Source organism: Talpa occidentalis, unplaced genomic scaffold, assembly GCF_014898055.3.
Source record: "Talpa occidentalis isolate TD23 unplaced genomic scaffold, MPIMG_talOcc4v2.1 talOcc4.13, whole genome shotgun sequence".
NCBI lineage: Eukaryota > Metazoa > Chordata > Mammalia > Eulipotyphla > Talpidae > Talpa > Talpa occidentalis.
In genome coordinates, this window is record NW_023601322.1 from 90230249 (window position 1) to 90254261 (window position 24013).

General features: G+C 46.5%; 1 protein-coding gene and 1 long non-coding RNA gene across 5 annotated transcripts in view; one reads left to right on the forward strand and one right to left on the reverse strand.

Annotated features, from left to right (window-relative positions):
- PDE5A (phosphodiesterase 5A) overlaps window positions 1-4792 on the forward strand; it is a 118289-nt gene extending 113497 nt beyond the window's left edge. For all 3 annotated transcript variants that reach the window (XM_037509514.2, XM_037509515.2, XM_037509516.2), the window contains exon 21: window positions 1075-4792. In XM_037509514.2, the coding sequence (XP_037365411.1) occupies window positions 1075-1212 (138 nt within the window). In that variant the 3' untranslated portion in view covers window positions 1213-4792. The remainder of the gene's footprint in view (window positions 1-1074) is intronic.
- LOC119243598 (uncharacterized) overlaps window positions 4498-24013 on the reverse strand; it is a 56866-nt gene continuing 37350 nt past the window's right edge. For both annotated transcript variants that reach the window (XR_008551519.1, XR_008551520.1), the window contains exon 3: window positions 4498-4576. This is a non-coding gene — a long non-coding RNA (uncharacterized LOC119243598). The remainder of the gene's footprint in view (window positions 4577-24013) is intronic.

The window sequence follows — 24013 nt, forward strand, 5'->3', positions numbered from 1 at the left end:
GCTGCTGTCTTTAAAATGCCTTAACTTTTATTCGGGAAAGAATGCTGACCAGGCGTTAACATGGCCTGGTCAGACCAGTAGAAACCCTCAAACTCTTCTCACCTGGACATTCCACAGAAAGTTCATCTTCTGGGGAGGCGGTGTACCGGCCGCAGTCCAGTAGGGAGGGGCCCGTGGTCTGGGGCTCCCCTGTGCCAGGGTTGTCGCCTTCCCGACCCCGAGTGACGGGCATGGGTGCTGAGGAGAATGGGCTGAGCTGCGGCGGCCTCGTCTCTCCCCCCTCGGGCTCACTCCTCTGCAGAAGCGTGTTCTGGGCACTGAGTCACACGCTGCCAGTGCTCTTCCCGTAGATGTCCCCACCCCTGGAAACAGGATAACAGATCACCTGTTAAACACTCTCTCTACATTCCATATTTGTGCAAGGATCTATTTTGTGTGAATTCGATGTTAACTTTCCCTGTTGTTAACAGAGAGTGTGCCGGTATATAGCTTCCGACATTTTAAGTTCCAGAGGTTACTCTCTGCAATTCATTAAGTGAGCTACATCTTTTTTTAATAGTGCAAAGTAGTAACACACTCTATATCGAATCCTGTTGTGGGGTATTTAAATAATTTTCAACATTTCTATATTACAAAGCAGCTACAAATAGCGTTGTTGGAGCTAAGTAGTTATGGTACTATAGTTGGAAATACCACACGTAATTATAAAACACTCTGAAGGGCATTGTATAAAGCCATTTTAGAGAAAACCACAAAGCTAAGCAGTTGCCAGTGGAGGGAGAGCATCTGTGCAGACAGGCCAAATGTGCCGTTTCCAGCAAAGCAGATTCCAGAGAGCCGCGTGCACAACTCCATCTTAACTTGGATGTGACGCTGTTCGGCCGGTGCGCATTTGCCCTGTCAGTATGCACACCTTGTCCGTTCAGCCTACGGGGGCCCATTCCCACGTGAGCTGGGTATGTGCTCACAGTTTCTGGAAACCCCATGTGAGGGCTGGAGCCCTCTGGACCAGCGTGGGGAAAGAGCTAACAACTAGGAGGCAGCCAGGAAATAAGCTGCCTTTTTCTTTTTCAGGCCTTGACCCAGGTATCACAGGACTGCTTCCCTTTGTTGGACGGCTGCAGAAAGAACAGGCAAAAATGGCAGGCTCTCGCCGAACAGCAGGAGAAGACCCTGGTGAATGGGGAAAGCAGCCAGGCCAAGCGGACCTGAGGGCCTGGACCGCGCAGCAGGCCTCATCTTGCTCGCCACGACACACATTGGGCGTCTACATACCACTGCTGCATCTCCCATTTGCACAGGTTTTGAGAGCATAGCACGGAGTGTTCACAGGGGACTATTTTTCTATTTCTTTGATGCCACTAACCTGCCATGATGAGCGAGCCCCACCCTGAGCACCCAGACGAGCGCGTCTCTCATGCACTGCAGGGTGCTATTTGCTTGGGGTTTTTAAATGGTTGGTTTTGTGTTTTCTGCTTTACTAATCTTCCAAGAATGTTGGGAATCTTTTTTCAAAAATAGGCTAGCAGCAAATAGAGTCTCTTCTGTGACACCTAAACCTTTCAAAGGATACAGAGAAATGCTGACTGAATTTTAAGGGGACCAGGGCATACTTGTCAGCGATGTATTAACAACCAAAAGTCTGAAGCAAGTGGAAAGTACTGGGGGGCAGTAGTGCAAAGAAAAGGGATTATGTAATCAAGTTGCTGTTTTTGCTGGACAACTTTCTCAGTTCAGTGCAACCCCTCTCTTCAAAGGTAGCCCATAAAATCACTTGAGTCTAACCTACCTGATAGGCGGCAGGGGCTCCTTAGGAGAAGGTCCCATCCCTGCTTGGTGGAGGGATGAGTGGGATCCAGAAGTGAGTGACCTTGGGTGTCTGTAAGTGAAGAGAAACAGTCTGATTTAGTGAATTGCCTTTTTAAAATAATTTCCTCCTTATTTTTCATCTACTTACAAGTCAGCAGCTTAAATGTCAACAGGAAAAAAGCTGTAATTGGAGCAAGTGCCTGAAGGGAGCGATGACTGCAGATAAGGAAAGTCTTAGTTTTCTTAATAATATTGGATTAAAAATTCAATCAGGCTCAAAGGTAAGACATGTTAGGCCTGAATAAAACTTAGCAGTGTTGGTTTGTGACTGAGAAACTGTCCTATTTTGGTTCCTAGGACTAGTCCACCCAGAATCATGGATGTGACTGAGAGGTTGGTATTTATTTCTCTCAGTCTGTAGTGAATTCAGAAACCATTACCCTCTCCTTGGGGTGGGCATGGGTTCCCACCACGTGCCCTCTAGCTCCGTCAGTACTGGACACAGATAAGGACTGGAGTGACAGGTTCAGGAAAACCTACTCCAAACAGGCAGAGAGCTTTGGCCTTGGGGAGAGGGGGGGTGGAATGTCAGCCTTACACAACTTTCCCATCACTGAACGTTTTTTTTCCCATTCCTAACTGGTTTTTCTCCTAAACTTTCCATCTTGAAACAACACATCTGAATTCTTACTGTTCAGGTCAGGTGAAACAAAGAAAAGGCAAAACGTATTATATTGCCACTACTGGCTAGTCTAGAAAATGGGACATGTATTTGTTCTAACACTTGAATTTTCAGGATGTTGTTCCATTTTGATGTCATACAGATGACATCTGTAAGGCTGCCTCTTGGTGGCACTGGTGTATAAACTACAGACTATCACTGAAATTATCTAAATACTGGTACACATCTCTGCATGCATTAATATAGCAAAATCCCATAACATAGAAAAACTGTTTAAAGAATAGCCGTCTTTATAACCTGGGTTTTTTGTTTGGATACATTGTGATTTTAAGCAGATAAAGCTGTAATCACATACTTTAGCAGTGTGTTGAGCCTCATATATAATATGTCACTGAGATTTTAAAGGACACAGATGATGTGTGGAGGATTTGTATGCGTGACTTTATTAAGATGTATCTAGATTAGAATTGTCTGGTTTATTTTTAATGGCTTATTAGAGTAGACATTAAAAAGTTAGGCAACGGTATGCCTATCTAATGGCTAGATATTTTCATTTAGTAATCATTCCATACATGGATTAATATCTGGTATATGGGCACAAATCTAAGTGTTTGTTCTTAGGAATATTTTCTTTCTGGTATGTTCTCGTGTAGAAAAAAATACATAAATAGTCCTCCTCACCCTACTCTATATGTACTTACTACCCATAACTAGCAAGAAGTTCTCTGATTCCGGTAATTTGTTGTAGTTACAGCTGAGTTAACCTGATACCATTTTAAGCCAGGAGAATCCCCACCTGTGAATCTGCAGGAGCTGCGCTGTCAGGAGTCACTTTTGGGCTAAAGGCGCCCCGGAGACCACTGTCAGGCGTGGGCTGCAGCTGCTGCGCTTAGTCCCCTAGGCCTCACCTAGGCTGAATGTGGTGGGTGTCCTGCCTAAAAAAGCAAACACACTTGCTTAAGCACAGATGCAGATGGCTAGTGAGCTTCAGGGCTCTCGACCGTCATGTTCCTTAGTTATCAAGAACAGTTTCCTTCCATGGATGCACTGGCGATAAGAAAATTATTAACATATACTGGAAATATTGGATTCTGGGAGGAAACTGGTCCCAGGTATACTAGCAGCAAAGTAAGTGCCTTTCTTAGATAAAACACAGCTTTTCGACCTGCTCCGATTTGATTTTCACCAGACTGTACTCCTCAGACTTTACAGGCCATCAAGCAATGCTGTGGCGTTTCTGACAAGGTGGATTTGAGAGGGGGGAGTGTAAGTGGTGTCCTCTTCTGTGGACACCTGGGGTTGACGGGGGTGCATAGAAGGCTGCCACCTCATTTTATGTGCTCCCTCTGCTCCACACGCCTCAGCAGGAAGTGCTGGGTAAGATTCCAGCTTCTTAAAATAGGGCGCTAAACTACTGGCATTGTTTTCATCTCTAATGTACGTGCTACACGGTTTTCTAAGGACCTTCTTTGCCTGGATTACTGAAAACTGAGCAGTAAACACCCTGTCTTCTTACCACTCTTAATCACTTAAGATGCATAAAAGTCTACTCTGAAGGTTCCTTGTCCATATGCTAAGCAGGTAGGGATGGCTCAGCAGACTATGGTGCACAGTATTGGACCCTTCTGCTCCACAGCAGGGGCTGAGAAAGATTCAAACTCTCCTTCCACATACCGCCCCAAAGCCTGTGTAACTGTGTCTTCATGAATGTTGTTGAAAACAGTGTAAATAGTTGAAAATATATATAAATTTCTATTCCAGTTTAAGAATGAAGCATCACTAGCCACTGTTCATAGCTATTTGTATTCTTCTACCTTTTCAATATATTTGAACAAATATATAGTTTCTGGCACTATTTTTGTACTAGGATAAAGGAGTTATTACTATGTATATTATGTTAAGCTTTATAAATATCTGTGAATGTTGACTTTTGGCCTGGCCTTTCCTTGACCATGAGCACCACGGCAGATGTTGAAATCACTTTAGAAGACTCCTACCCACCTGCGAGCCCGGTGAAGCCAACAGGCAGGCAGTTTTCCCTTGTGCAAAGTCTTCCTTGCAGTTGTGTCCTCATGTTGCCATGCTCTGTGAAAATAAAAAGAATGAACTGTAGGTATACAGGTGTTATGTGGTTACTAGAGGACTCTGAATTGCAGTGTTACGAGCTAGAGAAAAACACTGGTTTTTAGCAAGCCTTTTTCCTCCCGCTCGGACAAACAAAAATGACAGCAAACATGCAATGGGAGGGTAAAAAAGACTACTGCTCCACAGAGGGAAAGAACTGGGGGTGGAGATGACAGGCGAGGGGTGAAGGTCTTGCAGAACCCTGGAAGGAGGAAAACATTCACCGATGATTAACCTTTTTGTAGAAACGTCTCATTTCCAAACACTCCTCTAGGAAAGAAACTGGATTAATAAAATCCTTCCTGTAGCCTAAGTTTCCCTGAATTACTGTCACCACCCTATGCTCCGGATCCAAGGGTCCTGCGCGTCTTCCTTCAAGGCCCTATCAGTTCCTTGGAGAATGACAGCTCCGACTTGGACTTCATTGCATGGAAAAGCTTAGACCTGGAGTCAAATACCCACCTAAAAGCAGGTATTTATTCCATTTCTCTTGATTTTCCATTCAGAAAGGTCCCAAACACACCTAGTGGAGCAGGAGCGCCTGGGCTACCTAGCTAGATTAGAGATGAGACGCCCTTCACCCAGCAGGTTTAGTTTTGTTAACATTCATTCTTTCAGAAATCAGCTGGTAAAAGTTCACCTCACTCCTTCACAGAACCCTGGACACCACTGCGTTTCCATGCTACTTGTCTAGAGGTCAGTGAACTCAGAAATCTGTATCAGTTTTGTGAGGCAGAGCATTGCAGCTGTGCCTGCTTCACAAATCTAGAGCCAGAAATAGAAACGCCTGTGAAACAGGATTCTACAGTTTCTGAGCACTAGATGGCGCCAGAGTTTCAGGTGTGTTTTAAAAAGGACTCCATTACCACAAAGACGGCGTTTACAAAGACTTCTCCTGGGCCTCCCCGGTGGCGCAGCGGTTGAGCATTGAGCGCTGGGGTTGCGAAGCTGCCAGCGGCCTCTGCGACGCCGGTTCGATCCCCGGCTCCTCCCCGTCCACCGGAGGAGGGTCCCTCTCTGCGGAGGAGCGCCGGGTTCAATCCCCGGTTGCTCCTTCTCCTGCGGAAGAGGGTCCCACAGGTCTCACAGACCTTTCCTGAGGAGGAGGGTCCCACAGGGCGTGCAGACCTCTCCTGCCGCCCGCTGCTCCCCTCAGCAGTGTACTTCGTCAGTCTGCCTGCTCTGCTCCCCGCTCTGGCTCATGCTGAATTCTCTCACCCTCCCGCGCTTCTGACTGTCGATATTCTCCTGTACAAAAGAGCATTTCACAACCCTCGGGAGACCACATTCTTGCTATCAGCTGTGTGGACTTCTCTGTCAGAAGGTAATTTTCTATTCAGGCACATAAATATTACCACAAACACTTGCAGATAACATTCTGATTTTTAAGCCTTGGCAGGAAAAGAAACTATCTCCAGGTGACACCCCACTTGTTCAAAATTGAAATCTCTAAGTGTTAAGAATGAAATCAAAATAATGTGCATCAAATGAAACCTGACTGACAAATGATGTCTCTGGCATTCCCCATTTTAAACTTGGGGGGGGGGGGCGTGCCTGCAGATGTGTGTTCACAGGGCACCAGGAACGAAGCTGACTCAGTAACCTCCCCGCAGTGCCAAAGGCACATTAGAATTCCTCTTCCTAACCTGGAAGACAAGACTGCCCACTAGAGAGGTGTAAAGCAATGACTATGGGCAGTTATAATTGCTGTCAATTTAATACACCTCAGAGACTTAACATTAAGCTTCGAGCAAGCTTCAGATTCCCCCCCCCCCGCGCCCCCAACCCCAATCCTGCTGTTTCCTCCTACCCAACAGGAGCAACTGCATGGCTTTATCTGACTATACCAGTCCAGCATACACTTCCAAGACAACAGTTTCCTTGTTATACCAACCCGTTCTCCCAAAGTCTAGGACTCTCTGGTCTTGCTGACCTGCCGAGACCAAGGAGGAAAGGTGTATGTACAACATGATCAGCAAATATTTCAGCTACAACAGCTTTTTCTCCAGAAAATTCAACAGAGGTAGCTCCTAAAGGTGCCCTACTGAGTCTGTCAGAAGCAGGAGTGAACTCCTTTGGAGGTGTCATTCTGTTTCTGGAAACTTTCTATTCTGGCTCCACCCCTTAGCTTCAAACACAGTGACTATTAGCTCCTCTCCGCCCCACCGCCATCACATGCACTCCTGAGCCGTCGGCGCCTCTACAGTCTTCCTGTACTCTGAGGGGAGTCCACAAACACTAAACGAAGAAGAGACCGCGACCCTCCCTCCCTTTTGGACCCAATACTGAATTTTTATAAAGAAGGGAATTTCGGTGGAGGGCAATAGAAAAATAGTGCATTTTGAGAAATTCTTATTGGGATAAAAGTTAAAATTCAAACTGAAAAAGAAAATTGTGTGGAAAAATAAGTCCATGACCAGGGTTCGTTATTGAGTTGCTATTAAGTCAGCAGAGTTACTCCCAGTGGGGGATTACCATATCGCTAGAAGCCAGGGAAAAGTCCTTCATCAAGGACAAACAGGTCTTGTGGAGAAGACAAGATTTACACTGACAAATAAATAGGTAAAATGAAGTCAACAGACAGGCCCTCAGCACACAGTGGAGTCAGTCCAGGGTGAACCTCACACGAGGCCACGCGGTCATCTAAGCACGCGGGTGGGGGAACTGAAGCTACTGAAGCTACTAATTGAAACGTGAGGTTCATAGACAGTTTCCTCAAGGGGATGACACTTGGCTTAGCCAAGTATATTCCAGGCAGGAGAAACAACAGGTGTGGCGCCCTCAAAGTAGCAAACTTGAGAACCTTGCCGTAGTTATTTAAATACTTACAAATTAAAAGAATGAAGAGGATTAAAATAAAGCTGGTGTCCAATGTATGTCAAAGGTGGTAAGAACATCAAGGCAGTCTCTGGAGTCCAAAATATTGGTAATTAAAACCCCAAGCAATGTGAGCTAATGCCAGGTCAGACCTGGGAATATTTGTAGAACTCTGTCACGAGGGGTTTTAATGCCCACCCAAGCAGGAAAGAGACATGTTACTGGGCCCCCGTGAGGCATTTAGGGAAGGGCCCTCTGCTGACAGTTAGGAGCTTTGAAGAGACACGTCCTCAGTGGACATGTCCACTGAGGGGCAGGAGAGGAGATGAAATCAGTGGAAGGACAGGAAGGCATTCCTGTGCTCATCTGGGCTCTAGTTAAAAAACATAACATTGGGGTCACCATACAAATTTGGGTTTAAGTATGATCTGGAAATATCCAATTTTCAGTTTGGAACACAAAAAGAAGTCTTAAGCCTGTGATATCTGGAAATCAAGAGAGACAATGCTTTTTGCAGAACACATCCTCAAATAAACTGTCACATTTCCACAAAAATAATGCCACTGAAGAAACAAATTCCTGACAACGAGGGCATTCGCCATGCACAAAGTGAAGTCATGGACTGTGGGGTCAGATCCCGAGAAACCCAAGCCATAGAACTCTCCGATAGCGGCGACTGGGAGGAATCACTTGATTCCCCAGCTCCAGTGTTTCCAAATGTAGGAGCAGCCTGACGCGATACTCGGTCTCTCGTTCCACCTCCAGCTGCACCCTCGGCCGCCTGACTGGGTGGTGACAGCCTTAAATGGGTGAAGCTCATCTAGGAGAGAGCAGCAGATGCAGAGGGATTCGTTTCTTCTGCTAACCTTTCTGCTCCGACCCTTTGAGAGTGTGTGGGAATGTGGACTGTGCCAAGGCAATGCCTGCTCCAGGGGCGGGAAGGAGGCAGGGAGTGCTGGTAAACCACCTGCCACAGCGTGCTTGCCATCTGAACGGGGCCCCCATTGCCCCAGCCCCTCGCAAAGCGCCACACCAGCCCGCATCACGGACTGTGGGGCTGCAGTGCCCACCCCCAGGCAGAGCTCGCTAAGCACCGCTCTGCAGGACCAGCGGGCCTGCCCCTCAGCGCGCTCTCCTGCCTCTCATCCGTGGGTAAATCTGCTTTCCTGGGTCTGTTCACCGGACAAACTCGCAAACTCGTTTTTGTGAGCTTTTTTCTGCCGGAGGTTGTACGGAAGGAAGGTAGGAGTGAGGTCAACCTCAGAAGACAGCACATTCTCGGAACGCAACGGCAATGGTCTGAAAAGTTCAATAAAAACATGGCTGGAAAATAAGTTTCATGTCACAAAATCCCGAAAGATAAATTTAACACGACCAGCAGTTACCGTCCGCGTTCATCTACTTAGTGTCCAAACTTGTATTTGTGATGGTCAGTGAAGCAACGGACACCCTGGATGCAATGGAGTCACTGGATGCAAATATCCACAGGCAGGCGGTGGGAGAGGCAGCACCACCAACACGGATGTAACCAGCTAAGAAAGGGACATTTAGGGCCTCTGGAGGCCAGAGAGCCACGTTGTTTTCATTCACAGATTCTCAAGAGCCGCAGCACTGGGAGTCTAACTATTCTCAACAGGAGAATTAGGGAGGAAGATCACATTTGATGATAAAAACACACACAGGAGGCTCCAGAACCTGGACACCAACAGGGTACCTGACTCACATGTGCTCACCCGCAGTGCACACATGTCACTGCCTGTTTTATAGCCTCTCTTCCCAATTTTCCCTTATAAATCATTGCATTGTTTCCTATCCCTGCTGCAACAATCATCACAAATTTACTGGTTTCAAACAATACAGAACCATTAACAGTTGAAAAGATCAGGTGCCTAAAGTAGGTCAACAAAGCTCTATTCTGCCCAGAGGCTATTTCCTTGCCTGTCAGAGCTTTCAGAGGCTGGCCGCATTGCCTAGGACCTCACGGCCTAGCCCTCCACCTGCAAAGCCAGCTATGTACCGTCTTCAGAGCACATTTCCGCTCCTACGTACTCTCACGCACACCCCTCTGCTTCTGTCCCCACAGTTCCATCGCTAACACTTCCGTCTGCCTCTTACACATACAGAATGGGCCCATCCAGACTAAGCAGGAGCATCTTCCCATTTCAAATGCTGGGCTTAAACACAGCTGCAAAGCCCTGCAACCACGTAAGATGACATTCACAGTCACTGTCACATGAACTCATTTATTTTACAATACACTTTCTTGTGTGTAAGTTTAATACACTGCTTTTTGGAGTCACCTTTCTGGGTTCATGGCAACATGGCACAGAAAAGCTGAGTTCCCACATACCCTTCCCCCGTAATCCCCATACACAGGCACAAGTCTGCCCCCCATACTACCACCATCACATGCCAAAGTGGTTCATTTGTTACAGTCAGTGAACCAACACTGACACATTATCAGCCAAAGTCCACGGTTCGCATTAGAGGTCACTTGGGGGTATACGTTCTGTGGGTTTAGATTAATGCACAATGACATGTAGAAACCATTATAGTATCAAAAGATAGTTTCATTTCCCCAAATTTCCTGTGTTACACCTATTCATCCCTCCCTCTTCGATAATCCCTAGAAAGCACTGATTTTTTTTTTTTTTTAATTGAAGCCTCTGTATTTTTAAAGCAATGTTAGGGTCACAGCAAAATTAGAGGAAAGTATAGTGACCTCACCTATACCCCTTGCTGATAGTCATGACTATCTTATACAAAGTATTTCCAGAGACCTAAAATCCCCCCGCGTTCTGACTACTCACCCCTCCTTCCCCGAGCCCCTGCCAACACTTTTTTTTTTTACTGTCTCCATTGTCCTGCCATTTCCAGAATGCTGTATAGTTGGGGTCAAACATTATGTACCCTTTTTTCAAACTGGTTTCTTCTCCAAAACAGAGGCAATATACGCCTAGACACTAAACTCAGGGATGTATCTGGGGACTCAACTCCAACAGTAAGGGAAACCACGGAAGCACTAACATGAGACTGTATCCAATGAAAAATGTTTTGTAAAGTGAAAGAAACCACCACTAAAAAGGCAACCTGTTGACTGCAAGAAGATATTTGCACACTACGCTATACATCCATCAAGGGTTAATTTCCAAAATACTTAGACAATTCAACAAAACATAATCCAATCCAAAAAACTGGGCCAAAGACCCAAAAAGATACTTCTCCAAAGAAGATACAGAGACGGCGCACAGGCACACGAAAGACTGCTCGACCTAATTCTCTAAGGGAAAAGCAAATCAAAACCCTAATGACCTATGAGAAAGATCTATAGTATAAAGAATGGAAAGAGCAAATCTTGGAAAGGATGTAGAGAAAAAGATTTACTCATTCACTTTTGGTAGGAATTTGTAAATTGTTACAAACGAAATGGAAAACAGTATGGAGATTCCCTAAAAAACTAAAAATGTAACTACTAAATGATGCAGCGACAGCATTCTTTGGCATTTATCAGAAAAATATGAAAACACTAAATCAGAGAGATAGACCCTTCCCTATATTCATAACAGCATGTTTCTTCACAATAACCAAGACATAGAATTAACTTAAGTATGAGACAACAGATGACGGGATAAGGAAGTTGTATTGTGTGTACGCAATGGACTACTACCCAGCTCTTAAAGATGAAGTCATGCCTTTCATGACAAAATAGAACTTGAGGTGATAATGCTAAGTGGAATAAGTCAAAATGAAAGACAATTACTAGACAATTTCACTCATTTATATACTAGAAATAACCAATGCAAATGAACTATTAAATACTATAAATGACTCACAGACTCAGTGACAAACAGAGGGGTGGCCAATGCTACGTTAGAGGACATCAATTTCATAGAAATATTGACAGTAGGGGTTTAGTTGTGAGTGAGTGAAGATAAATTAAGGTATGAAGCTATACTCCCATAGTTAGTTTTTTAAACGAATAGTAAACCAATAAAATTTGATTGAAAAAACTTACTTCTTCTACTTAGCAGTATGTATCTAAATTTTCTTTTATGTCTTTTTGTGTCCTAAAAATACATTTTTCCATACATACATTTTACAGTCAAATTGTTTATAGAGACAGAGTCCTGGCACACCTCAAGTGCTGGCCTGCCCTGAGGCCTCCAGAAAAGTGTCGAGTATACTCCTTTTAGGTAAGCAAAGAATTTATGTAATAGATTTTATAAATTTTTTGAAAAAAAGAAAATGATGTTAAGTGTCCAATACAGAAAATACAATAAACAGTAAGCTAGATTTGTATTACTGTTGGTATTATGATGTTAATGATGAAAGACTGACTCCAGAAGTTAAAATAAAAACTTTGTATTCCTTTTTTTCATCAAGTACATAGCCACATGATATTATATAAATTCAGGGTGTAAAATGCACTGCTTTGATAATTCATGTATTATAATTGCTGTTGTAGCCATATTTATGTTACATCATTATAGGAAAATATTGTATTTTTCATTTAAGATAAAACTTGACTATAGAGAGTACGTGGAGAATGAATTACACTTAGATTGCGTTACGCTGCTTACCAAGCTCTTTAACATATGACTTTATTGACATTTAACACTTACTAATATATGAGCCCACCTTAGCAGCACCGAACATTTACAGACCCAACGGGAAAAACCAACCCAGCACAGGAACAGGGTACTTTCACACTCCACTTACAGCACTGGACAGAGAGATCACCCAGACAAGAGAGTCAACAAAGACATAATGGCTTTCAATGACAAACTACAGGAGATGAACTTAACAGGTGTTTTTGGAGAGAGCACTCCTCCCAGATGCAGAACACACAATCTTTTCAAGTGCTCATGGAACAATCTCAAAGATAAAGCATAAATTGGGACAAAGAACAAGTCATAATAAATTTATGAGAACTGACATGGCATCAAGCATCCTTCTGGATCACAAATGGTATGAAATCAGCAACCACCTGAAAGAAGCAACAACATGCCACAGAACAGCTCCTACATCAAAAATAGTCAAAGGTGAAATGTAACATTCCCTGAAGACACATGGCAATGAAGATGAGGCTCATCAGGACCAATGGGATGCAGCAAAAGCAGTACCAAGAACAGAGTCTGTAGCAAGGTAGGTCTACCTCAGGAGTAAGACCCACAAAACAAACATCTAAATTTACACCTAGAGGAGCTGGGGCCGGGGTGGGGGAGCCAAAATCTGCTGAAATTAATGACATTCAGATAAAAAAACTAATTCCAAAACAAAATCAGTGAAACTAGGGAACCGGTTCTTTGAACAGATCAGCAAACAGACCAATCTTTAGCCAGACCCAGAGAAAGAAAACCAAAATAAAATCAGAAATGAAAGAGAAGTAAAAACAGATATTGCAGAAATACAAAGGCTGATAAGAGGGTACTGTGACGACTTACAGGGCAACAAACTGGACAAACCTACAAACACACAACGTTACAAGACGAAATCAGGAAAATGAATCGGAATCATGAGAAACATAACATAGTAATCAAAAGCCTCACAAATAGCCAAAGACCAAGACCAGAAGGCTCCACTCATGATTTTTACCATACCTCCAAGGAATAATCAATACCCACCCTTCTCAAATTCTATCCAAAAACTGAGAAAAAAAAAAAAAGGCTAAACTTCCAAATTTTATGAAGCCAACACAACCCTAATTCTGAATCCTGACACACAGAAAAAACTACAGACCTGCGGGCCTCCCCTGGTGGTGCAGCGGTTGAGCCCTGGGCTGCGAAGATGCCTGCAGCCTCTGCAGCACCGGTTGGGTCCCCAGCCGCTGGCAAGGGTCCCACATGGCACACAGACCTCTCCTGCCACCCGCTGCTCCCTTCAGCAGTGTATTTCATCAGTCTGCCTGTTCTGCTCCCCGCTCTGGTGAATTCTCTCACCCTCCCACACTTCTGACTGTACCCAGTGCTTGTATAAATAAATAATTCGTTTAAAAAAAAAACAAAAAAAAACCTACATCCCCGTATCTCTGATGAACCAAGATATAAAAGTATCTAGCACACCAAAGTCAACAACACCAGAAAGGCCTCACAGAGCTTGATCCAGTGGCACTTGCTCCAGGGCTGCAAGCTGGTTAGGACACATGCAAACCAATACACGTGACATACCACTTCGACGCAAGGCCAGAAATCTGGTGATAATCTCAATAGATGCAGAGAAATGCTTGGCAAGATGCAAATGCTTGGCAAGATGCAAGATGCCTTTCTCTCATTTTATGGCAATTCTGCAACACGGACATTACTGTCATTCCTCATGCCCAGATAATAAAACTGTCTCAGAGACTCAGTCACTTCACTCCTTGTAGTGGGCACGCTGGCCAGGGGAGCCAAGTCTTCCTACATGGAATCCAGGGCACTGCATGGCAAAGCCCTTCCACTCTCTAAGGTTCCAAACAGTGGGGCTTCTGCTGTGCAAATCAGTGATTTGTGTTGTGTGGACCAGGACCAGCAGAATCACCTGCTGAAAATGCAAATTATCCGCCTGCAGACATGCACTACTGAGGATCACACCACATCCTCCGTAGCTCAGTGAGTTTGAATAAGCCCTCCACATTACTCTGACGGCCGCCAGTTTGAGAACCCCTGGCCTCATACATCACTTTAGTCACAGGCTGACAGGGGTAGACAGCGCTGACATGCTATCTGTCACAGATCTGTTTATCACAGCTCACCAAACTGATTCTAGATCTGGGAGGAGAAGACAAAGTTTAGCGTTCTGATTTATCGTCTTAAATTTATGTTCCGATGGGTTTGCTCAACATCCAAGAGCAATTCAAGGGGGCAAAGGCTACTGCCAGCTGCCACCCCACAAGTCCAACAGTCACCAGTTATTATCAGAACTCAGGGATCGGCAGGCTTTGCAAGGGGTGCTGCAGGAGATAACGCAACCAAACAAAACGCCCTGAGGAAAAACAGTCTGTTCCAGCGCCATTAGGGACAGTAAGCGCTTCAGGGGACGCAGGAGAGTTGGTGAGGCTGGGGGTGACTTCACCAGAGGCCGACATTTAGGGGAGGGCTGGGCCCCCACTCAGACCCTGGGGAAACACCAGATACATGGGTCCATTGCGCCTCTGCAGGGAGGAGGGCCCTCCCCTGGCCGGGAAGCGGCCCTGATGGCTCTCCCGACACAGGAGCAGCCCAGCAGCTTCCTGCCAAGTCCTGTGCCCCATCAGCCCCCACGAGCTGTGAAACTCTGTCCTGGGCACCACGGGCTGGCGGCATCTCGCTAAAGAGGCCTTTTTTATAGAACTATCTACCGGGAAGACCTCCCAGCAACATGGAGGCAGGAGCGGGGCCCTTCCACACATGAATGCATCTCGTCCTCGCAATCATCCCACGAGGGAGATAACTGTGTCCCCATTGTTGAAATAGGAAGACCAAGCAGAAAGGGCTCGGGCACCCAATCATGCTGTTGGCAAGAGGCACAGCCAGACTATGAACTCAGGTGTGGCATCCAAGTCCCTGGAAGCCTCACTCCTCGCTGTCACCCCAGAAGGGGCCTCACGGGCTGATCACCTGACTGTGAGTGAAGGTCACCCGCAGGACAACAGGGTGACCGTGCATACACTGCCTGTGCACTGCAGACCCCCTAAAGATGGTGTCCTGAGAGTGCGCCCTTCTGCACCTGCTCCCCTGGAGAAGGGCTGGGGGCCAGGGTGCTGAGCAGGGAGCTTTCCTCCCTCTTGACGCTGATTGATGCCGTCGCCTCCTCTTTCTCCATGCAAACCCCCCCCTCCACACCGCCCCCGTACATTCCAGTTCAACAGAAACCCATCATCAGTTTTTCTGTTATCTCTTAGCATGAGGGGCAAAAGGCTGAGGCCAGCATTTCAGGACAAAGACAGCCAAGCAGCATTTCCTGCCATCTACTTATTCCAGCACGATCTCGCAGGACTCGTCCAAGTGCCCGGCACAACGCTGAGCAGCACCACTGGCATCACCACCCACAGTACTTCAGCCAGTGCCTCCCTCATTGGTGACAGCTGGAGTCAGAAGAACAGTTTTTGATCAAGTCTGCTTTCCTACTTCCAAAGTGGCCAAACCAACCTCTCGTCGAAACAGATGCCCTTCTCCTTGGGATACCCTCTGTCCTTCCCCGCTGGCCACTTACTTAACTTGACTACTGAGCAGAGAGACATGGACAAATTCCTTGTACTCGTCAGCTGCTAGTCTGCTTTTTACAAGTGACTTTTCAGGATGGTTTTCTGATAGAATAGAGTCCTCCAGAACAGGGTTCCTGGCCAGCGCTGACCCAGGGCACCTGCTGGCCAGGCACAGGAAACACTTTGGGAGGGAACCCCAGAGTATTCAGTCTTGGCCTGGAGAGGAAAGAACACTGACCCTCTTCTGTGAGAGCTGATTTTCCTACGGCCATGTCGCCTACAAACCTACTTCAGGAATCTCTCCTACAGAGGTCGAGATGTAAATTAAAAATCTGTACAAGGTTATAAATACAGAGGTTTCCAACAACATCAACAATCATTCCTCAGAAGACTAATGAAATGACATGCCTATGAAACACCATGCAAACATTTAGTCATCATGGGGAGATACCCTACTGCGATGTAATGCGAAGAGCACTGAGCTGTTCAGCCTTCCTCAGAGAACCATCAGGACGGGTGAGGGAAAGCAGGTGGGACTCCGCTTAGGCAGCTTAGAGGTTCAGCAGCTGCAGAGAAGACCCACCTCTGCCGGGGGAGCAAAGGGCTGGGTCCAAGCAGGCAGAATGGAAAGAAGGCCAAGAACTTCTTCCTGAAATATTCTTTTGGGAGGAGTCTCTGTATCTCAATTGACTTGATTTTTAGAAACATGCTACTGAAATTCTATTGTTAAATCTAAAAAAAAGATCACAAGGCCCTCTATATAGGCTCTTAGGCACTGATCGCTTTTTCACATTGGCTTGTATCTATGGGCATATACAATCAAAAAGGCCATGACTGAATAAGCGCTGAGTCTAATGACGGTCTCTAAAGAGACATTTTTGTTTTGATTTTTCAGTTGTTTCTACTTCTCTACATACTCTGATCTTCCCTGAGATAAGCTTGTATTGATCATGTAATCAGGAAAACAGGAAAACACAACAGAACCTGCTGAAAAAGAGAACCCCATGGGGCTTCCATCCACAGTCTCCATGAGCCAAAAAGCACGGTGCGTGTGACGACCCCGCAGCCGAGCTTCTCCCTGCCTCTGTGCCGCCTTTTATGGTTGGGCTGTGTCCTGCACAAGTTGCCAGCAGAGCCCTGGAATGGGTCCTCGAGTTGCACTGTCCGATGGAACCCTCTTGTTTCACAGGCTCTACTACCGCTTCTTCTTCCCCCTAAAAAGGATCCCCAGGCCCATGCCCCCCTGAGGTGCTGACCCAACACAAACTAAGCCCATTTCTTCCAGACATCTTACCCGCCCCTTCTAGTCTGGACACACGTCTGCACAGAGCCTACCTAGCTTCTGTGACACTCCAGTCGTCACCAAGAATGTGGAGGACACTGCCTAAAGAAACCTCCAGAACTAGGCCCTTCCTGTCTCGCCTGGCCTAGCCAAGGATCTCAGACAGGACTAGAACTCCTGTTGGGTTCACACACTGCAAGGCTTGGTCTTGCAACCAGAAAGAAGCAGGTGGAGACTACAAAGTCAAGCCTTCTTCATCTCTGGGTCTTGCTGACAGCCAGCTAGGACGCGCATTCTGGTGCTTTCCCTAGACCTGATAAGTCTGGTGCCCACGAGGTGAAGTCCCTAGTCCCAGGTCGTGCAACTGATTTGAAAATTCTGACTAGGATTTGAACACATGGTTTTCTCCAACCCTCCTGCTGAGATATTTTCTTGCCCAATGTGATTTAATTAACATAATAAACCTAAAAAAGGGAAAAAAAATCATTCCCTGACCATCCAGGTCAGAAGCAAGGTTCAATGACCACCAGCTCGAAGGAATGAAACTTAACAAAATCTATTGATTAAAACACAGGTGTTTGTCTTGCTAATAATTTTTGCTCAAGAATGCCTAAATACAATTTTGGCAAAGAAGCATACATTTTTAAACTCTAGGCAAAGATTAAATCTTTTGAATTAGTAAGTAATTCCTCAGTCTGGACAGCAAACTCCAATGGTCACATTATGAGACAGGGCCTTACTTAGGTCTGCTTCAGTCTGAGGCCAAGCTAAGAGTACAAGAACCCCCAATGGTGGCCCTGGGTCGGGGGGCCTGGATGTCCTCCTATACGGCGAGCCTTCCAGGAGTTAGAGACAAATACGATCCAAGTGAGCACTATGCAGAAACCTCAGCGTGAATCCACAAGCTTCTCTCTAGCCATCTGGAAGATCTGGTGGAGGGAAAGAGACTCAAGATATGTCTGCAAGAGACACCTCCTCTTGGATGGGCCTGCAGAGGCCACTGGTTTCTTTGATAAATTGTAACAATAGAGTTTTTTATCAAAAAGAAAAAAGCCACACAGCAGCAGGGAAACAGCTTGCCTCAGAATTAAATCTTGCTACTTAGGATACAGAAAACCCAATTTTCCACTTCAAATATATTTACCACATGGGAAACCGCTCACAGTGTATTAAGTATGGGTGAAGTACACAAAGTTAGAAAGCATTCAGAGCATCAGCCCTTGGAGGGAGCGGAGATCCCCTGCATCACGCAGGGAGCGGTAGAGGGGGAAGACATTCCGCTGCGGTCTTATTTCTGGTGCGCAGTCAGGACCCCTTTAGAACCGAGCCATCAGGCATCGCCCGGAGTTCCCCACCTGCAGGCTGTGCTGCAGCTGATGGTTCTCACCAGAGATCCTCACCAGCAGCAGCGCTGGGCCTACAAGAGCGGCTTAGTGCTGGGTGACACCCCTCTCCAGGAGCCAACCCCATCCAGGACTGGTGAGGTGCACTAGGGTGACCTCCAGGTGCCACCCCAGTCCCAGAACCCCACATGGATCTGGCGGATGCTTTGCTGCTGCTGCATCACAGCGCCATTTCTCCCTCTGCCCAATCCGGCTGCTTCCCTCGCTTAGAGAGATTATTCCCAGGTCCAAAGTGCCCCCACATAATTCTCCATCTCACCAGAGTCTGTTTCACGAAGAATCCAATCCAAAACAGTTTCAGGAGCGGCCCAAGCACGCAGACTCCAAGTCGGGATTTGGGACGTGGATCTAGAAGGAGCCGGTCAGCGTGGGGGGAGGGCACCTGCAGGAGGGAAGTGCAGCCGCGAGTTCTCACCAGCCACGGTGTGCGCTGGGCGGGGGTACCAGGAGGAAACGCACTGCCGGGTGCAGCACTTCAGCCCTTGGACAAAACTGAGGAGAGCAGCAACTGAAAGGGCAGGAGAACCCCGAGTCGGTGGCCAAACGCTATCCGCACACGGGAGGGAGACAAGGAAAGCCCAGGGTGCTGGCTCACCGATATAAAGCCAAGAATGAAAATCGGAGGACGTCCTTGGTGGCACATACAGAGCTCGGCACCCCCTGCAGCTGGCCCAAAGCCAGGGCCTGAGCCCGTGACGTAATGGAAAGGGCAGCAGAGCTCTGGAGAAGGCCGAGTTCCAGGCTGGCAGGTACAAGGTGCAAATTGGGACCCTGGTTGGGAAGGGCCCTGGCATCCTGGGGACCAGGGATGTGGAATAGGGCCATCTGGATTGGCTCATTCCCAAGCCTCAAAGCCCCCCAAGACAGTACGCTCACCAACGTGATGAAGAAGTCACTGGTGTCAGAGACACTAGTGTTGAGAAATGTGGGTGACGACGCTCTCGAGGCCGGGGCTCTGTAACCTGGTGGAGACCTGAGCTCCCCACTAGCAATGGAAGGAGGTGATGCTGACATGGCACAAAGGCCAGGCGGCCACACTTACGCACCAGCAGTGAGGTGCGCACATCATGACCACGCCGAGCGTCAAGGACACGAGGAGAGGCTGACCTACAGGACGTGACGGCGACCAGCGAGGCTGACAGCCGACAGGGAGGCTGTCCAAGCTCTACCATCAACATTGATGAAAAATGGATGATCAGGAAAAGGGCAGATGCCCCAAGAAAGTCACAATGTCCTGTGCACTTTCCAGACCCGACGTGGTTCCCATCTTCGGAATCCACTGCCTGAAAGAGAGGCCAGACCCTGACGAGGAAGGAGCTGCGACACCATGGTGAACATGCACAGTGTTATTTCCCCGGTCCTGCCTTTAAAAAAGTGCACAGTCACTTAACTGGGTCAAGAAGGGGAAGAGAACGCTCAGGCTATTAGGGGTCTGCCGGAAACAGTTCCCAACGGGCACCAACCCTCAAGGGCCATGTTGGAGTGGACCCTCACGGTGGTCAGGTTACAAAGGTCTGGCCCCAGGTCACACTTAGGTGTGGCCACTGGTCTCTTGTTCCCACTGACTTTTAAGTCCAAATGGAAGCCTCAAAATCTAACAGCACAGCTGCCATCAAAAGTAACAAATTAAATATACTATCATATATGAATGAAAATGACAGCTAATAATGATACACTTAAAAATCTGAAACACAAAGGAGTGGTGGTCCCCAGAGAAGCCCATCAGTGTGGGCCCTGTAAAATCAGACAAAACCACAAAGGCAGCCAAGCAGCAGCGCCAATGACACCTGCAGCAGCTGCAGCAGCGTCTTTGCGGGAGTGGAAGAACATGGCGTCTGCACCTGACAGGCAGCCACTAGCGGCAGATTCCATCTCTAGCGGGAAGGAATACCAAGTCCCGCCCACAGGACACACCACAATGGTTAGTCAGGGTCTTTTTACGGGGCTGTTACCTCTCCCATGCAAAGGACTATATAGGACCTGGACAGATCACATAACATCTTACTGCTCAACTCCACTGACAATATCATATTTATCAGATGCATAAGAAAGGGCATCTATGCTGGAGGCTCCAGAGGGGAGGGGTAAACCCTACGGAGATTCAGAGGCCCACATTAGTAAGATTCTTTGAGGTTAGAGTTATGGGAAATCCCTTAAAAAGAAAAGTTCACTGGCTCTCATGCCTCCCCCAAGAGGAAGGAAATGCAATTCCTGGCCGGTCTCTTTGGGTGTCAGGCAGGGCACTCTTCACCTGGGGGAACATTGCTGGAACCTGTGTAGTGGGGGGATGGGGCAGCTTCCACCTTTGGGGAGGGCTACAGGCAGTTTCAGGCTGCAAAGCAAGCCACCCCGCTCTCGCCCCTGAAGACCCAGCATGCACTACAGCATCAGAAGTAATCTGTGATCGCAACAGACGCTGTGCGCAGGCCAGGGGGCGTTCCAATGTAATAATCACAATGTAGACTCAAAGACGTGTGACTCAAGTGAGGGCCCGATGCAGTGGATAATCAGATGCCATCAAAACCTGCTCCTGACATGCCTTGGGCCCTGGCAGAGACAGAACACCTGGCCAGGGGGCTCCAAGGGACACTGCAGCAGCCACAGGCACTGACCATGATGGTGGTTAACCAGAGGCTCTACTAGGGGAGATTTTGCCCCCTCAAGAGATATTTGGCAATGTCTGGAGACATTTCTGGTTGCCGTAACTATGAGGGAGGGTGTCGCTGGCATCTCATGGGTAAAGATCAGGGTACTAAAGAGCCTACCATGCACAGGAGTATCTCCCCAACCAAGTATTATAGTGCTGAGGCTGAGAAATGCTGTCTAAAAGTCACCCAGTCAAACGCTTGGATGAGTCCAAAAGCGTTATCTTAGTTTCTGCTGGTCATTTACTTTGTGTATAAAAGTGGCCCAATAAAAGAATATACTTAAACTCAGATGAAGTAGTAAATGACATAACTAGTTATAAAGATACAGAATCTATGACTCAGAGCATATAAAACTTGGACCAAAAAAACAGTTTAAAACAGTTTTAGATACGGGGGTGGAGGGAGGAATATAACACCAAGTACTTTTCAGTGTTATATTATCATTTTACCCTAAAATAGTTTTATGTGTTTCCTTAGGCCAGATCCTCTTCAAACATATTTTTCCCTCTCAAAGTTTAGTTGAGGGGCAATGTCACCAAGAAGGCAACCGAGGACATTCCATGTTTTGATCCCAAGACAAACCACCTTTGGCCAGGAATGGGTCACGGTGGGGAGGGAACACTGGCACACAGCGCACACAGCGTCTGTTGTGATCATAGATTATTTCTGACACTGTAGGGCCTGCTGGGTCTTTAGGGGCGAGAGTGGGGTGGCTTGCTTTGCAGCCTGGAACTGCCTGTTGCATAGCCCTCCCCAAAGGTGGCAGCTGCACCATCCCCCACTACACGTGTTCCAGCACTGACAGCTTGGTGGAGATGCCGAGGCAGCCCTGACCAAGCAGAGGGGACAGTGGGAGACGTGTGTCAGTGAGACACAAGTGGGTGGAGAGGCCCCCAGGGCTGCTCCTACTGGCCTCAATTCACGGCATCTCCAGCATGCCCTATGCAGAGGGGCTGAGACCATGTCTGTGAGGAGCGGACAGTCCCCAGCACAGCATCCCAGGGGCTGGCAGCAGACGGCCACAGCGCATCCTGGGAACAGCGGGCCCTGAGGGCACGGGCTGCTACTGCCTCATTCCGCGCTTGAAACTACAGTGTATTCTTCCCTACCATTATGCTAATGGTAATAAAAAATAAGCAAACTTGTGCGTGTTTTTTGAATTCCCATTTTTGGAAGACGTTTGTTAGAAATAATGGACGTTGGAACAAGTGTTCATTTTCACTTTCAGCTACTGGGGCCATAGACATCCTGATGTCCCTGGGCCCTACACCATTCTTTGAACATTCTTTCACAGCTGGAGGGCTGTTTCAACTCAGTTTAAATAGGGCCATTTGCATAGCAGCAGGAACTGATTTGCAAGAATTCTTTAGACAATATATGTTTAGCACAACAGCACAGCGTGAAATCCAGCTCAATTTATGTGGCTGTTTTTATACTGTATGGATCATTTTTTTAAATATTAAGATTTTGGAGTTTGGGGTATCATAGGACATATGCCACAGAGTAAGATAATAGTTTGCACTATAATTCAAATCCAAATTACACTAATCCAAGCAGTAACAGTTCTAGAAAATTCCCCTGTGACCAGCATGGTAAAGGTTGGTTTATTAGACAAATGCACTAGCAGCTCTGCTTCCAGAACAGAGGTGACCACCGCTGACAACAGGACACTTTACAGAGCAACACACTGCAAGCAACTATGGGAAATTTGCTAATTTATACCTGGTTACACAATTAAGTAAAAGTACTTCAACTCATTTTTGAAAATTATCTCTAACAGCTCACATCACTGGAGTCAACAGTACTCTATGAAGTAAGCTAAACACATTCATTGCCCGAATTACTCTTTTTAACACATCAGCTTAAAAACCATGCAAAATCTCACCAAAATCTCAATGCCTACAAGCACGAGCCTATCTGTATCCCTGAAGACGAAGTTTAACTGACTCCTCTGTTAACCACGTACCTAGGGAGGGTGAAGCAGTACAGAACTCTTTACAACGAAACAGACAATTCAACACCTGAAGGTCTTTAATTTTGCTCTGAACAGGACCAAGCTCATCCTTCTACCTCACCTATGAAGGTGAGACTCCATTTACACGGATCAGGACTTGGATGAGCTGCTTCTGAGCATCTCACAAGGTTAGCCCCACGGAGACGGGGATGCAGCAGAGCAAAGCCGTGGTATGTGGCAGGTTTGAAGAGACATTTCCTACAAGAGAGGAGAATGCCCGTGGCTCCCTTAATCGTTACCTGTCACTGTGTGCTCAGGGCCTCTCAGTGAACACTCCCAGCTTTTCCGCCTCACAGTTTTCAGTTGAACCAACTCTTAAAATGGAGTTAATATTAGATTTTGAAGATTGTCTTGATTCTCTTTCATGCACAACCCCAATAACTGAATATAAGAAGTAATGGGTGGATGGGGTATGGACATGGATGGATGGATGACTAATTTAAATCTGAAATTCAGGCTATGCAATCATATACAAAATACATTCAAAGTGAGTTGTATCCATAGAGCCTACATTTCAACATACCTATCATGTATCATGATGGCAAATGAGAATTTTGTTGAGGATTTTTTCAATAGAGAGATGCACGATGGAGGGACAATGAGGGTTGCTGGCAGTGCACTTCAAGACAATGAGTATCTCCTGTACTAATGCTGTCTTTATTGAAAAACTTATCTAGTTGATCATGTTTTTTGCATTACTATTTATTTTTATTTTTTAGAATATCCTGATTGCTGAGTGTTTGGCATGCCATTAAATTTCAAAGTTATTAAAGCGTGATTCTATTCAAATGTTTCCCAGCATGGTACTGGTACAAAAACAGACACACAGACCAGTGGAATTTAATGGAAAAGCCCAGAAATAAACCCACATATTTATGGACAACTAATCTTTGACAAAGGAGCGAAGAATATGCAATGGAACAAGGACAGTTTGTTCAATAAATAGTGCTGGGAAACTGGACTGCTGCATGCAAAAGAATGATGCTAGACTACTTCTTCACACCATGCACAAAAACTAAGACAAAATGGATAAAAGAATTGAAGACCTGAAACCATAAAATATAGAGAAGAAA